This window comes from Vollenhovia emeryi, unplaced genomic scaffold, assembly GCF_000949405.1.
Source record: "Vollenhovia emeryi isolate VEMERY1.0 unplaced genomic scaffold, V.emery_V1.0 DF939193.1, whole genome shotgun sequence".
Taxonomy (NCBI): Eukaryota; Metazoa; Arthropoda; class Insecta; order Hymenoptera; family Formicidae; genus Vollenhovia; species Vollenhovia emeryi.
Genome location: NW_011967173.1, coordinates 108,101 through 121,967, shown reverse-complemented (window position 1 = coordinate 121,967; position 13,867 = coordinate 108,101). Strand labels below are relative to the sequence as shown.

Here is a 13,867-nt window from a genome sequence, read left to right as displayed (position 1 = left end):
CATTAGCGTTTAAAAAGTATTCTTGAATAGTGCTCGCTCGGGTGAGGCCCCCTAATAAGTGAGGCCCGGGGCTATAGCCCCCCTTAGCCCCCCCCCCCTTAATCCGGCCCTGACTGCAAGTCGATTGATGAGATTCTGACAGATATCCGCGCACAGGCGGGTCGAAAATCTGTTTCTACTGTGGTTCTTTGATAATAACGTCATCGTCTCGGTACCCCTTTTATTGTTTAATACTCGTAGACTCGTACCAAGAGGTTTATCGATCAATTTCTTTCGTAAGCTATTTAACTATGACGCAACATTCAAGTGGTTTGTCTACACTTATTTCTCTATTTATCATTGGCTAGACATTAGCTAGACTATTATAATAGATAAAATAGAAAAAACATTTTGTGGCGAGCATGGTGCCTTTCAGGAAATAATTCTACAAAATTCTGCAAAAAAATAAAATATACTGCCAGAATCTAAGAAATTCGACGTAAATTTAAAAAGTGTTATAAAAAAATCAACATGAAAATGCTAGAGTTGGAACACTTTTGTTAATTTTTGTAATATTCTACAAAAGTAAGCAGACGTTTAAATTCTTTAAGATTTTGTCGTTTCTCAAATTTTTTAAAACTAGTAAAGCTCTGTACCAATTTTTACAATATTGTACATTTTCATGAAATACTACTTGCAATAATTTCTTGATTAGAGAACACTGTAATTTGTGGTACTTTCTCGTCGATATTTTTACAAGAATCTAAATGTTTCAACGAAGATATAAAAATTTCCACAAGTTTCTGTTTCAAGTCAAATTTTTGTAGTTATTTGTAGAAATGTTTTCCGCTAGGAAACATTGGCCCAACGCAACCAAATATCGGGCCAATGTTTAACCAACGTTTGGTCAATGCACTGTGCTACTAGGGCAGGGCGCAATTAAATTGTACATTCTTTCCCGATATTGCGTCAATTGTGTTGCGCTACCAGGGGGACCAGGGGGGATTCTCCACCGTCTACCGAACAATCGCGGGTCCCTCGCCGTTCCGGTGGAGATCGACGGGTCACGTTAAATCCCAGTCCCGTCCCAGTCAGAAATGACTCGAGAACCGACGTCGAAACAATATCGAATCGATGCATTTTTGGTTCCATTTTCGACTTGGCTCGAAAATGCATCCAAAAATGCATCGATCGATATTGTTTCGACGTCGGTTTTCGAGTCATTTCTGACTGGGGTCGGAATTTACCCCGCTGTCCCGCGATGCGTACGTCCTTCCGCACGCGTTTGATCGTTGCAGGCGTACTACTTCGACAGGAGCGACGTCGCGCTACCGGGCCTGTACAAGTACTTCAAGAAGGCGTCGGACGAGGAACGCGAGCACGCCATGAAGTTCCTGACTTATCAGAACAAGCGGGGCGGCGACGTCGTGCTGACGGACATCCAGGCGCCGTCCAGGAGGAACTGGAACAGCGCGAAGGACGCGATGACGGAGGCCCTGCAGCTGGAGAAGAAAGTTAATCAGGTGCGTATGTGTGTGTCGTTGCGCGCGCGCGCGCGCGCGCACAATCGATTCCGCCGGGAATAGCGTAGCAACGTAAAGAAAAGGGACATCTGAACCTACTCGCGGCGATAATGAATCCAATTAATTTAAATAATCTCCCCCCTTCGTCATCTCAGGTTGACAAAAACGTCGAGATCACGGTGGTAATTGTTGTTGTAATTTTACAATAAAATTTATGGTTTAACGTCCAGCGTTATTGTTAAGCACTTGATAACATTGTTGTTAAAATTGTTAAATTATTACTGGGTGTTAGCGCAAAATAAATTTTAGCGAAATTTATGAAATCCAAAGTGCGGACGGATCGGTGACTGACAATAAAGTTCAATTTGGCGCGTTTCGCTAATAGAGTTTCGCGGTTTCTCGCGTAGTTCGTTAATTCAATTATCGCAAGTGGTGTAATTCTTTCGCTAAACACGCTCGTTCGTGGAAGTACCGCGATTCTACATGGCATCTCAGCGATCGGGGGTGTAACTCAGTGGTAGAGTGTCCGCTTCGCATGCGGAAAGTCCTGGGTTCAAATCCCAGTTCCTCCAGCCGGTTTTTTTTTCTTCGCCTCACGCTCGAGCGACACGCGCGCGTTCGGCCTTGCGGCTAATTCGACACGAGATCGCGAAAATTAATTTTTTTTATAAATAATTTATATCGACTTTTGCAGAAGCTGCTGGAGCTGCACGGGATCGCCTCGACGCACAACGACGCGAACTTCATGGATTTCCTGGAGACCGAGTTCCTGCAGGAGCAGGTGGACGCGATAAAGGAGATCGCCGATCACGTGACGAATCTGGAGCGAGTCGGGGAAGGCCTCGGTGTCTTTATCTACGACAAGGAGTTGAAGGATTGAGACGAACGGCGTCGCGTCTGAGAGACTTGCTAAGGAAAATATAAAATAAAGAACAGTTACGTTATATAGGGGACTGTAGACGAATATCTCGCGAACGTGGCGTTGATTCGGTAAGAATAATCGCGATAAGAAATGTTGAGAAAGTAAATTTTTGTGTGAATAGAAAGGCGAGGGGGCGCGGATGCTCATGTATATCGTTGTTCGCATCTGCACTCCGATCGCGGAGGGGGGGACACGTATAGTTAGTGCGATCTTAATCGCCGTACGGCGCAGAAATAATCAATTTACTCGTGCAATTATCTAGCAGTTAACTTTTTCAGATATATCGTATTTCTTAGGCTCTACAAATTGTAACCGCACACAATGTTGTACCGTTATAAATCAACCATTAATATAATAATTATATTGATTGGTCCTAATTTCAAAAAGCGCTCGTTCGTCTCCTAATCCCCGATAATAAAACGTTCGCCGTTTTCGACTGTATTCCTGTTTAATAAAATAATAGAATATGATCAGATTGCATTGGACGTAAATTAATAAGACTCTTATTTAGTTACATTGAAATTGCATGTAATCTGATCATGTTCCACCTAATACTTGAAGCAGGGATAGTCTCGCAATTTCTGTTACTTTTCTTAACCTCCGAGAATCGAGCTAATCCGAATTTTCGTTGGTAAAGAATTTCATTGATAAGTTTCTCGGTAAACGCCAATTAACATGGGCATCAATGTCGTAACTTTCTACCACAGCACGCGTTATATTGTTGGACGGGAAATTATAATTATTGATATTATATAACTATCATTGTTAATTAGTGTTTACTGGGTAACCATTTCAAATTGGACCCTTTATCGGACATTTTCTACTTTGATCAGACGTACACTCTTTCAGTTTACATAATCGTTACGTAACATCCTATGTATACAGGGTGTTCCGGAAAGTTCGATATTTCTTTCGTTGACTCTAAGACGAAGATCCTTACCCAGTGGGAATGAAATGACTCATCGTTCGACGTCGTAAAAATGTCGAGGCTATTATAGTTTTTAATAAATAGATAACTATGCGGTCAAGCTACCGCTACGAACGCTTCGAAGCGGCTCTCCTCTCTTTCTATCCTCACCGGAAGAAAGGAGAAGAAGAATACTCCAGATAGCACACATAGGCTGCGGTCAAGCTGCCGCTGCAAACGCTTCGAAGCGTTTCTCCTCTCTTTCTGTTTTTACTGAAAGAAAAGAGAAGACGAATGCTTCGTAACATTCGAAGCGACAGCTTGACCGCAGCCATAGTTCTATGAATATTCTTCTGGAGTGCTAATATTCTTAGATTCAGAATATTCCAATTGAATATTCTATAAATAAATAAATATATATATTATTACAATTAGAAATCGTATATTCATAACAAAGAATATTCGTCGAGAATGTCTTTGGAATATTCGTTCGGAATAATTTTTTATTATTCATCGAGTTCATGTATTACACATTGCTTATTGTGTAATATACTTATTTTGTGCAAAAGACAGTGAAACCTGTGATCACACCATATACAGGGTGTCCCGTTTTAATCGAACACCCCTCGTAACTTTGCAGGGAGCGGGCGTAGCGAAAAATGCTTCAGGCAAAAGTCGTATGGCTTCGAGGGGGACGTAAGATGGTGTCGTTAATTTGACCTTGAATAGTTGCTTGAAGGTCACGTGAAGGTCACCTTCAATTTTTTTAACGGGACCCCCTATTGTTTATTACACTGTCTTATTCTACTAATTAATATGAACAACTTTTGTCCGAAACATTTTTTTTCATTTGGCTAATACTGTTTGAGATATTCAAGAGAAAAACTTATAACTTTTTCAACGTTTAGCTTATGATATCTCGACAACTTTGTCGGAGGGAAAAGTAGGACAGGACGTTTTTTTACCTGATTTGGTCTCGGGAATTGCAATAGTGCTCCAATTATTGAAAATTTTTGTGCATTGTAGCATACACGAAATTTACACACACACAAATTTTCAACAATCGGAGCCTCAGCTGTGCAATGCCGAACGTAGCTGATGTCGAATCGACATCAATCTGACGGTGTCGATGTTAATTCGGCATCGTTTCGGCGAATCGTTTCTCCCTGAGAACGGGCATAAGACGCTTGATACCTCGTCGCGGATATTTTTTACATTTTCCCTTTTTCATTTTCAACTGCACTTCCTCGCAATCCTCGTCTTCCCGAGATACGAATTCGTCATCGCCAAACGCGAGGGACGCGCGCGGGATCCGCGCAGCCGAACATAATCTCCCGTCAATCTTATCGACACCGGCCAGCGCGGGCCACGTTTAACCTTCGCGTGGCGCCGTAACACCGTCGCTTCCCCGCTGACAGTCCGTCCGTCAGTGGCGTCGCTGGCGACGTGGTTCCGCGGGGCCTACGATTCGGCGTCGGCCGTGGCCGCGATCCTAGAAATCGACGTCGCACAATGATACGTGGCTCTGCGTCGGCGACTTGGTAATTATCCTCGGTGCGTGCGCGAGCAGCGCCGAGTCGCGCCGCAAAGATGCACGCGTTGCACGTCGTCATCGGTGCGCTGCTCTGCGCGTCCTCGCTCGTCTACGGGGTAAGTGGGAGGCCGCGGCGCCTCCTGGCAAGCGCCGGCGGCGGGTCCTCGACCGCGCGTTCGCCGTCTGACGCGAGGTTATATCTTGCAGAGCGAGCTCGAGTACGACGGCTGGCTGCAGTTGAGGTTATGGCACGCGTTCAACGACGATCCGGTGCCCGTGTTCACGGAGCGGGGCAACGTCACGGTGTCCAGCGTGCGCAGCGGCGCCTCCGTCGTCGGGCAGAAGGGCCTGCTGCCGGCCGAGATAGGCGCCCTCGAGAACCTCGCCGAGCACGACGGCAAGTACAGGCTGAAGGCGCTGGCCCGCACCTCTTCCGGCGGTGAGGTCGTGTTCCTCACCTCGGTGCCAGCGGTGAGCGTCCCGCGAATACGTCCCCGTGAATCGTCCACGTTCTACCGACAAGTCCCCAAGACTCGAACCTACCGCTCGTCCGAGACAATTTAGGCCGGTAGTCGTGGCCGGTTTTCGTTTTAAGATCGTCTCAATGTCTGTAGATGTTAATGAGGCTCGGTGACTGATTTATGGTAGCTCAAGATTGTACTCGAGACGATCTTAAAGTGTAAGAACGAACCGTGAATACTAGTAGTAACTGTAGTTGTATCACAGTTTACATACGTAGCACTTTGCTCGACGGTATATTGTGTGTTGCGTCGCGTGCGAGCGTGCTGACCGGTTTTCTTTTTTCTAGTGCTACCTGCTCGGCTCAGATCTGGAAGACGTCGTGACGATATGGTTAGACAGTACAGCGGAGCCGATAGCTGTGAGCATCTCGTCGTCGGGCCCCTGTAAGCTAGATAATCCCTTGTGGTCCACAAACATGTGGACCACCAATGTCTTGGTCAGATACCCGGACGGCGGTCCGATCCCAGACACCGCTACGTATATCCAGAAGCTGGACCGAGAACGGGAAGCGAGGGAGAGGGGAGAAACTAAAGATAATCGTTCGTTCCTCGCGAAATATGTAAGAGCGTCATTTTTGCTTGCGCGTACATCCGTATGCAAGAGTTTTGTTCGACGTTCAACCCGTTTGCTCTTGTTGCAGTGGATGTATATCGTTCCTTTCTTGATTTTCCTGCTGCTGTCATCCGCGACGAATCCAGAAGCTGGCGGGAGCGCGCAGAGACAGTGATCCCGCGCGATGAAAACAATGTTGTGCCTGCGTGAGCACTGCATCCCAAAGAGCGATCTTGTGGAAGTTGTTCAAATTTATAGTATAATTTCATAAGTGACAGATAATATTAAAGATAATTATAAATACTTAAGGTATACATAAAATTACATTTCTGCTGAAATAAATACGATCAGTAAGTTGGATATATTGTGACTGCGTTATTCTAAGTGCGACGGAATGATAGCGTATTGTACGGCACAGCTGTGACATCTACGAGCGATAGAGTAAGGTCTGCTGTAAAATCGATATTCCGTCACCGTGCCAATGGCAAAGGCACAACACCGGCGTGGACGCACCGCGACGATGTAACGCTACCTCGGAATGGCAGAGTTCTCCTTAAACATTCAGAAGCACGTGAAGCCGGGCCTCGTCGTGAGTGGAAAATTCGACGGGTCGCACGCGTGCCTCGCGGCCGCCACGCCCGGCGGGACCATTTTGGTGCACAGCCCGCACAGGCAGCCGCAGGTCGATTACTCCGATCACAAGCAGTCGAACAAGAGATTGTCATGGAGCGGGGAACTCGCGGAGCTCCAAATTGGTACCGAGGTCCGCATGCGCCGCGGTTCAAATGTCGTAGATTGCCTCACGCATTAAATAAAATTTCGCACCATCCTGCGTTTTTATTTCGCGCCCTCCTTGTGCACGGAGATTCGTATTATCTAGGTCAAGTCGTTGTGCACCGGCCGCCTCGGGGAGGACGAGAGGGACATCCTTTTGATCGGCACCATCTCCCACGTGCTCGCTTATCATGTCGAGGATAACGCTGACGTTTTCTACAAGGAGGTATTGATTGTAGTCGCGCGAGTTGGCGGGTTCCCTTTGGCTTACGGTACCGATTCTTCAGATGTCGGACGGCGCGAATTGCATGATCGTCGCGAAAGTCGGATGGTTGCCGAGCCACGTCGCAGTCGTAGGCGGTAACTGCTCGGTCACGATCTTGGATGCGCACGGAACGGAAATATTTTGGATGGTATTGGGAGGGATCGTCACCTCGCTGGCGGTGTTCGATTTTGACGGGGATGGAGAGAACGAAGTGAGTACAGGGCGAGTCTTCAGAACACCTACTCCCAGCGATCCAACTTGATGCCAGTTATTCGCAAATTTTCTTCCCGTTTCGAAATTTAGGCTCGCCGCTCGAAGCGGCGGGATTAAAAATCTCACCCTGTATCGTCTTTGTTGCACGTCCGTTAAAATTTGCCGTTTTTCATATACAAATTACTGAATTTTTTAGTTACTGACGGGTACAACGGATTATGAAATTAGGGTGCAGAAGGAAGACAGCATGCTTTGGGAAACGAAGGAAACGGCGGCGATTGTCGTTCTCAACGACCTCCCGAGCAGGCAGTTCGCTTATGCTCTCGAAAACGGAACGATTGGTGTCTACGAGGCGGGACAGAGACTATGGCGGGTTAAGGTAAAATGCGTAGGGGAAAATTTACATCGCACCTAGTAAATACCAATTAGTCACATAACATCGATATGATTTCACTCAACAATGTAACACATGTTGCAAACGGTTACGGTGTTCGAGTAGGAAATTGTAATGTTGCTGTTACGTAACTGTTGGTTGTTTCCTGGATAATTGCGCGCATTAAAACAGCCCGATTGGGTTTGCGAAATCCATTTCAGTCCAAGCACAAGGTGATATCCGTAGACACTTTCGATATAAACGGCGATGGCGTGCCGGAACTGATCACCGGTTGGAGCAGCGGAAAAGTGGACGCGAGAACGTACAGCACCGGCGAGGTCATGTTTAAGATTCAGCTGCCATCCGGCGTGGCGGGCATAGTGGAGGCTGATTACCGAAGAACGGGTAAACCCGATTTGGTGGTGGTTTCTACTAATGGCGAGGGTATGAGCTTGAAACTCGTCCTCCTTTCCCTGGACGACTGCGATTCTCATTCACTCTCGCGCTTTTTTCTAGTACGCGGATATAGCGCTGGCTCTGCCATGCAGGCGCCAGAACCCGGCGAGATCATTCGTGAATTATTGGCGAAAAAGCAGGCGCTTCAGATGGAACTGCGACAGAGGGCTGCGACGGGTTCTAGCATGTACTACGGCTCGAGATTGGCCATCAGCCTGTTGACGAACAGGGGCGCAGCTCGCGTAGCGCTCGCCGCCGGACCCGGGCTTCTGGTAATATCCAAGTGTCTAAGGTCCTGTTTCACCAAAGCGTCGCTTACCTTTAATCGTAGTTTAATTTATATTTGTCTCTTTCTAGAGTAACAGTTGGAAAAAGACGAAGAACGAATTAAGCTAAGCTTAAAGTTAAGCGACGTTGGTGAAACCAGGCCTAAGAGATGCATCTTAAAGACAGTAATGCCTGTTTTCACCAACGTCGTTTACCTTTGACCTTAGTTTAATTCGTCTTTTGTCACTTTCTAACTGTCCCCTTGCTTCGGTTTTCGTCAACGTCGCTTAACTTTGATCTCACGATTAAATGTAACATCTAGGTGCATTGCGCCATAGTCTTCGCCGAGGGTGTTTTCGAGGGCGAGACGCTGGTCACGCATCCCAATCGGCCGCAAGGGGAGCTAGAGATCGCGCTTTATCCCGCCAAGAACGATCCCGTGGACATTCACGTTAAAGTATACGTCGGGCCGCCTGGTGCCGAACTGTTGCAGGTCTCGACATTTGCTGCAATTATGCGACATAATCGTGTCAGATTGAAATCTTGATACACTTCTAACGTTCCGATAGGTCTTCGAAATAACGCGGCAGTTGCCAAGATTTTGCATGTACGAGCGCATCCCGAAGCCGCAACAAGTCCCGGAAGAATTGTCGAGCAACGGCGTCGTGACGGACGTGAGTAGCGCTTTTAAAGCGTTTCAAGAGCTAACGTTAACGCGAATACGCACGATTCCCGTAGGTCGCGGAGAGACCACAGCGGATCGCCATCTGGCTGAACCAGAGCCTCATTTTGGGGGAGGAGCTGGAGGTGGCGGAGAGCGGCCCGAATGCCGGGTGTATCGAGGTATGGCTTCGTGGGATGCGAGACGAAAAGGCGCACTGCTTCAAGTCGAACGCCGGTGGCAAAGTGATGATCCAGACGGACGATGCGACGTTTGCCGGTGACATCGTTCAGTCTCTCTCTATGTACTTAGGCGTCAGAGAACTGACCTCGGAAGCCACGTTCCCCGCGGAGGAGAAGAGGATGTTGGACGCGTTGGAGCGCGTCAAGGGTACGTCGTCGGGAAAGACGCGGTGATTTCCGCCGGCAGTCGGTTCTTCTCCGAGCGAGAGGTGCTGCTGCATCCTACGTGCCTTGATCTATATCGAAATGTCCCTTAGGCTTGAAGGAAGTCGACGCGCGGCTCCAGGCGGAAGCCGCGGGTGGTGCCACCCTTCTGAAGAGTATCGTGATTCGCCTAGAAGACGCTAGGATCCTCGAGAATATCGACGATATGCGAAGGAGACTGATGCAGTTGAAGAACATCAATGGTGATTTGATTCGGGAGCACGAGATTCGGGTCAACAGTCATCGGGAGCTCGCGGCCAGCTTGAAAGAACTGAACATCGGGGTGCAACGTGCGGCGAGGCTCAGAGGTGAGGCATTTCTTCATCGTAGAACCACTGCTCCTTTTTACATTGTCGTTGCAGTTACACGTATTGTTGCAGTTGGGAAAGCTGCCTCGAACGCGGTAGCTCGTTGTAGAGCGGCGATACAAGACGAGAATCCAAAAGCTCTTGCGCTCGCGATAAAACACGGCTAGATCGAACATATCCACAAGCTACGCAGTACGATTATCGATTTTGCAATTACACCACGAGCCTCTTTGTGAAAAATATTCCAAGACTGCCGGCACTATCTGTATTATTGACAAGGATGAGACGGAATTCAAAACGCACCGCTGTGAATTCACGTGCACGCGAGCAGGCTTTCTTACAAATACGGATTTATTAAAACAGTTAAAATATAATCCTTTTGTACAGCATTCTTTCTCGATGTTTCGTGGAATAAAACTATTTAGTCTACCAAGACCAATCTGGCGATTACAATAAATTCCCGCGGGCGGAGATGCTAAATCTTCTTCTCAATGGAGGAGGTGACGGCCGACGGAGAGTGTCTATGGATCCGTCTGTGCAGGCTCTCAGTCTGAAAGATGCGTGTTGCTGTCCTGGACTGCTGTGCAATTCGGTCAGCAATCTCAATATGTTCATGAATATGGCCGTGACCTGTCGAATAACAATCGCGAATTGTCACGGCCGTCGTTACATAAAGATCCAATATTATCGTCTAAGAGAGAAATATTCTTTCGACGCCATGAACGTTATCACTCCCATGTTTCTGTGCCTCTTTTTGTTTCGGCGCGTGTTTACGATACATGTAAGAGCAATTGCTCGTAAGTATTCTCTCACATAAAGATCATAGACTACGTTAATTCTACTGTTAAATCCCGTCTCGCACACGTCAAGCTATTTCATCGCGCATCTGCAACATTTTTATATATTATACAAGTGAACTAATCGCAATGGTAAAATTATTATTAAACACTGTTACATTAATGTGTGGAACAAATAATACATTTTATACAAATTACAAAAGAAACGGTCGTAGACGACGCATATTTCGTCATACTCGTAAAAGTTGAATCAACGAAATTACGGTGCGCAACAGTGATATCTTGTTTTTCAATTGTTCTGAAGAAGTTTTGTTTACGTTAACCATTTATCGCTCCGATACTCGGCGATTATCGAGTACTGAAATACGTCGATCCATTGGTACCATCGTCATTATATTGCGTAGATAAAAACACTAAAATGCTGTTCGTATCGCGTGCCTTGAGAATGAGTGATATAGATTTGTTTGTGGCTCCGCGATCACGCGCAAGCGCCATGACCGCGTAAACAATCGTTTAGAATAATCTCCGTAGCGATTACCCGATAGGTTGAGCTGTGCAGTGTTTTCTTTCGTGTCGAGCGTTCTGCATTTATTTATATCCAATCGGTTTTTTTTCGGGGCAACGAAAAAGTGAAGATCAGCAGATCAGCACTATTTTTAAACGATCAAAGAAACAAACGATATGATATTATAATCTGAGCCCAATTATTGTTATTTTGACCGAGGCGTGAAAGAATCGTTTCTCTCTCTCTCTCTTTCTCCGCCGCTCGATTTTATCCTCCGCTCGATATGGAATCGGTCCGAGGTATTTACACGCAGGTCGTTACCTGGTCAACCGATTCCCTCACGGAAATCTCGTGGAAAGCGTGAGCCTCGATTTCTTTTGCCCTTTTCTGGCCTTCTAGGGCAGACACCATGCGCTCACCCGGCGAGCAGGAGAGATCGGCCTTGTTTCCCACAAGCAACACGACCGGTGGCACCTTTCTGCCTCTTCTCGCGTGCGATACCAAAAACCTGAAAGTACGCGACGACGACGACAACGTGTAGTGCGCGCACTTGGCGCGTTCCAACAAATTTAATGCACCGTAAGAGCGCAAGTATTTGTGTCTTTTATCTCGTCTCTTTCAATAAAGGTATGAGGGAGCGAGAGGGAACGTACCTTAAGTGGGAGGTCTCGTCGAAGCTCACCCGGTCCGTTACCGAATAAACGAGAATTATCGCGTCGGCCCATCGCAATTTCGGCTCGGCGGAGGCCGGTGGGTATCCGGGAGGATCCGCTATTTCCCACGAGGACCCCAAGTGATTGTCCACTCGGTAGATCCTGTCCGTCGTGCAATCGTACTCGCCTATGAAGCGTTTCGTGGCGAACCGCACGGCTAACGCTGATCACAGGAAGATTCCAAGGAAAAATCGTTAGAAATTGTATATCGCTTCTGTCGGGCACGCAATCATTTTCGCTTAGGTAATGCTTTATTTTATAACAGATATTCAATATTAAAGCGGATTTCTCGCATGTCCGTTTGATTTAAGCGTGATTGGGGAAATTCTCAATATGGCGCTTTATTCATTACATAAAATCCTTTATATAATCTTGGCTTTCAAGCTTTCGCGGCTGCTGTCTTCTTCACCCGTAATGGCTTCCGGATGGTTGCCGCGTCCTTTATATAAGTTATAGGACCCGGCAATGGTTATACCCAGTGAGAAATGATTCGTCGATCGATGTCGAAACGATGTCGAATCGACGTCAATTTGACGGTATCGATGTCGATTCGACATCGTTTTGACATCGATCGACGAATCATTTCTCACTGGGTACCGAGGGGGAAACCGCTCATCAAAATCTTGTACACCAATGCCCACTAATGCCCGGCGGGCATTACTTAATCTTATTATCTTATTTTATCTTATTTTATCTTTATAATGCCCAAAAAAATGCCCCAAAAATGCCCAGTAATGCCGCAAATCTGTACACCGCGATGCCCTCAGCGGTTTCCGTGCGGTTCCCCCTCGGGTTATACTGTTAAGACCAGACCGAGGGGGAAACCGCTGAGGGCATTGTGGTGTACAGATTTGCGGCATTACTGGGCATTACGTCTTGTTGGGGCATTATAAAGATAAAATAAGATAAAATAAGATACAATAAGATAAAAGAAGATAAAACAAGATAAATAAGATAAAAGAAGATAATAAGATAAAGTAATGCCCACTGGGCATTAGTGGGCATTGGTGTACAAGATTTTGGTCAGCGGTTTCCCCCTCGGACCAGACATTATAACAGACTTGGTCATATATGTATATTTAAAGCGGACAAGAATTACGTGACCATGGCAACTGTATATGATATACAATATACAAAATTCGCCAAGTTTAACAAAATTTCCGAAATTTCGGGGAAAATTCCCACGGAAAGTCGCCGCAATTCCCAGGAAAGCCAGCCCGAAACCTCAGAGTTCCTGGAAACACCGAGACGTCCAGAGATTTCAGGAAGAATTCCCGGAAACGCCGGAATTCTTAGAAATTCTAGGAAAAAAATCTCGCGTCACACGAGTGCCCTCGAAGATTCCCAAAAAATCCAGACAGCAAGTTGCGTCTGTTGCGCAAGCCTCCGTTCATGTAATTGAAAGAACGAATGAACTTCAATTGAACGCATCCACCCCGCTTCGGATCGTTCGCCGAGGAAACTGTTATCCGTCACTCACCCGATTTGCCGACTCCCGACTGGCCCAGCAAGATCACTTTGACCGTCTTGAAGGAGTCCCTGGCGAGGCTGAAGCCCCAGATGATCGGCGGGCTGTTCCTCTTCTTGGCGGACGCCAGCAGCGAACCATCGCTATCCATGTCTCTATCACCACTGATCCCTCGGCAGGGTGTCCCATCGATTATGAACCCCTTCGTATGGTCCGGTGATATTTAATGGATGCATTATTCATAGCAATCTGTCGCGCGCTCCACGAAGGGTGGGCGCGTAATAAACAATGCGCGGGCGACGTCACGCCAACTGCGTCATCATCTATTATTAGAACAACGTATTGCGTAGGATCTACGCGTTGAATGCAAAATGAGGGAAAGAAAACCAAAAAAAAAAACGCACGATGCAGCGAGCGACGTCATAAGATCCTGGGCGCTTCCGATTTCAGAAATATCCGGCTCGCGCAGACAGCTGATCGCGGGGGTAATCGCCGTCGTATTCGGCGCGCACGTGCCGTCGCGCCGTAGCCGGAGGCTGTGCTGTTGTTGTTGTTGTCGCTGGCTGCCGCCGTTAATTTTACGCAAGACACCCAAGGGGGGAAACCATTGTGGGACATCTCTCCTCTCGCGGGCGGACTTTTTATCACTTCGTGTTATGCGTCTCGGCTTTCGCGGCGCGGT

At 47.1% G+C, this 13,867-nt stretch overlaps 4 protein-coding genes and 1 non-coding gene across 6 annotated transcripts in view; 4 read left to right on the top strand and 1 right to left on the bottom strand.

Annotated features, from left to right (window-relative positions):
* Window positions 1–2,989, top strand: part of LOC105562170 (soma ferritin-like) — a 5,637-nt gene extending 2,648 nt beyond the window's left edge. The window contains exons 2-3 of the mRNA XM_012012771.1: window positions 1,278–1,502; window positions 2,197–2,989. Coding sequence (XP_011868161.1) covers window positions 1,278–1,502; window positions 2,197–2,382 — 411 coding nt within the window. The 3' untranslated portion in view covers window positions 2,383–2,989. The remainder of the gene's footprint in view (window positions 1–1,277; window positions 1,503–2,196) is intronic.
* Window positions 2,003–2,074, top strand: Trnaa-cgc. Its single transcript has one exon. It is a non-coding gene; the product is annotated as a tRNA-Ala (tRNA).
* Window positions 2,990–4,716: 1,727 nt separating the features above from the next.
* On the top strand, window positions 4,717–6,299 carry LOC105562167 (ER membrane protein complex subunit 10). Its single transcript, XM_012012766.1, has 4 exons — window positions 4,717–4,981; window positions 5,073–5,336; window positions 5,674–5,946; window positions 6,028–6,299. Exons 1-4 carry the CDS (start codon window positions 4,922–4,924, stop codon window positions 6,112–6,114), a joined length of 684 nt encoding a protein of 227 aa, XP_011868156.1. The 5' UTR covers window positions 4,717–4,921; the 3' UTR covers window positions 6,115–6,299.
* Window positions 6,300–6,380: 81 nt separating this feature from the next.
* Window positions 6,381–10,137, top strand: LOC105562168 (Bardet-Biedl syndrome 2 protein homolog). Of its 2 annotated transcripts, XM_012012769.1 has the most exons (11): window positions 6,381–6,702; window positions 6,820–6,939; window positions 7,001–7,189; window positions 7,388–7,570; window positions 7,786–8,008; window positions 8,081–8,292; window positions 8,610–8,780; window positions 8,857–8,961; window positions 9,026–9,338; window positions 9,448–9,702; window positions 9,775–10,137. In XM_012012769.1, the coding sequence occupies exons 1-11, from the start codon at window positions 6,478–6,480 to the stop codon at window positions 9,867–9,869; spliced, it is 2,091 nt and encodes a 696-aa protein (XP_011868159.1). In that variant the 5' UTR covers window positions 6,381–6,477; the 3' UTR covers window positions 9,870–10,137. The 2 variants fall into 2 exon arrangements, with proteins under 2 accessions (XP_011868159.1, XP_011868158.1); XM_012012768.1 differs by having other exon boundaries at window positions 9,448–10,137.
* On the bottom strand, window positions 10,133–13,639 carry LOC105562169 (ras-related and estrogen-regulated growth inhibitor). Its single transcript, XM_012012770.1, has 4 exons — window positions 13,198–13,639; window positions 11,658–11,880; window positions 11,326–11,512; window positions 10,133–10,332 (listed from the first exon to the last, which is right to left on the bottom strand). Exons 1-4 carry the CDS (start codon window positions 13,334–13,336, stop codon window positions 10,150–10,152), a joined length of 732 nt encoding a protein of 243 aa, XP_011868160.1. The 5' UTR covers window positions 13,337–13,639; the 3' UTR covers window positions 10,133–10,149.
* Between the last annotated feature and the right edge of the window lie 228 nt (window positions 13,640–13,867).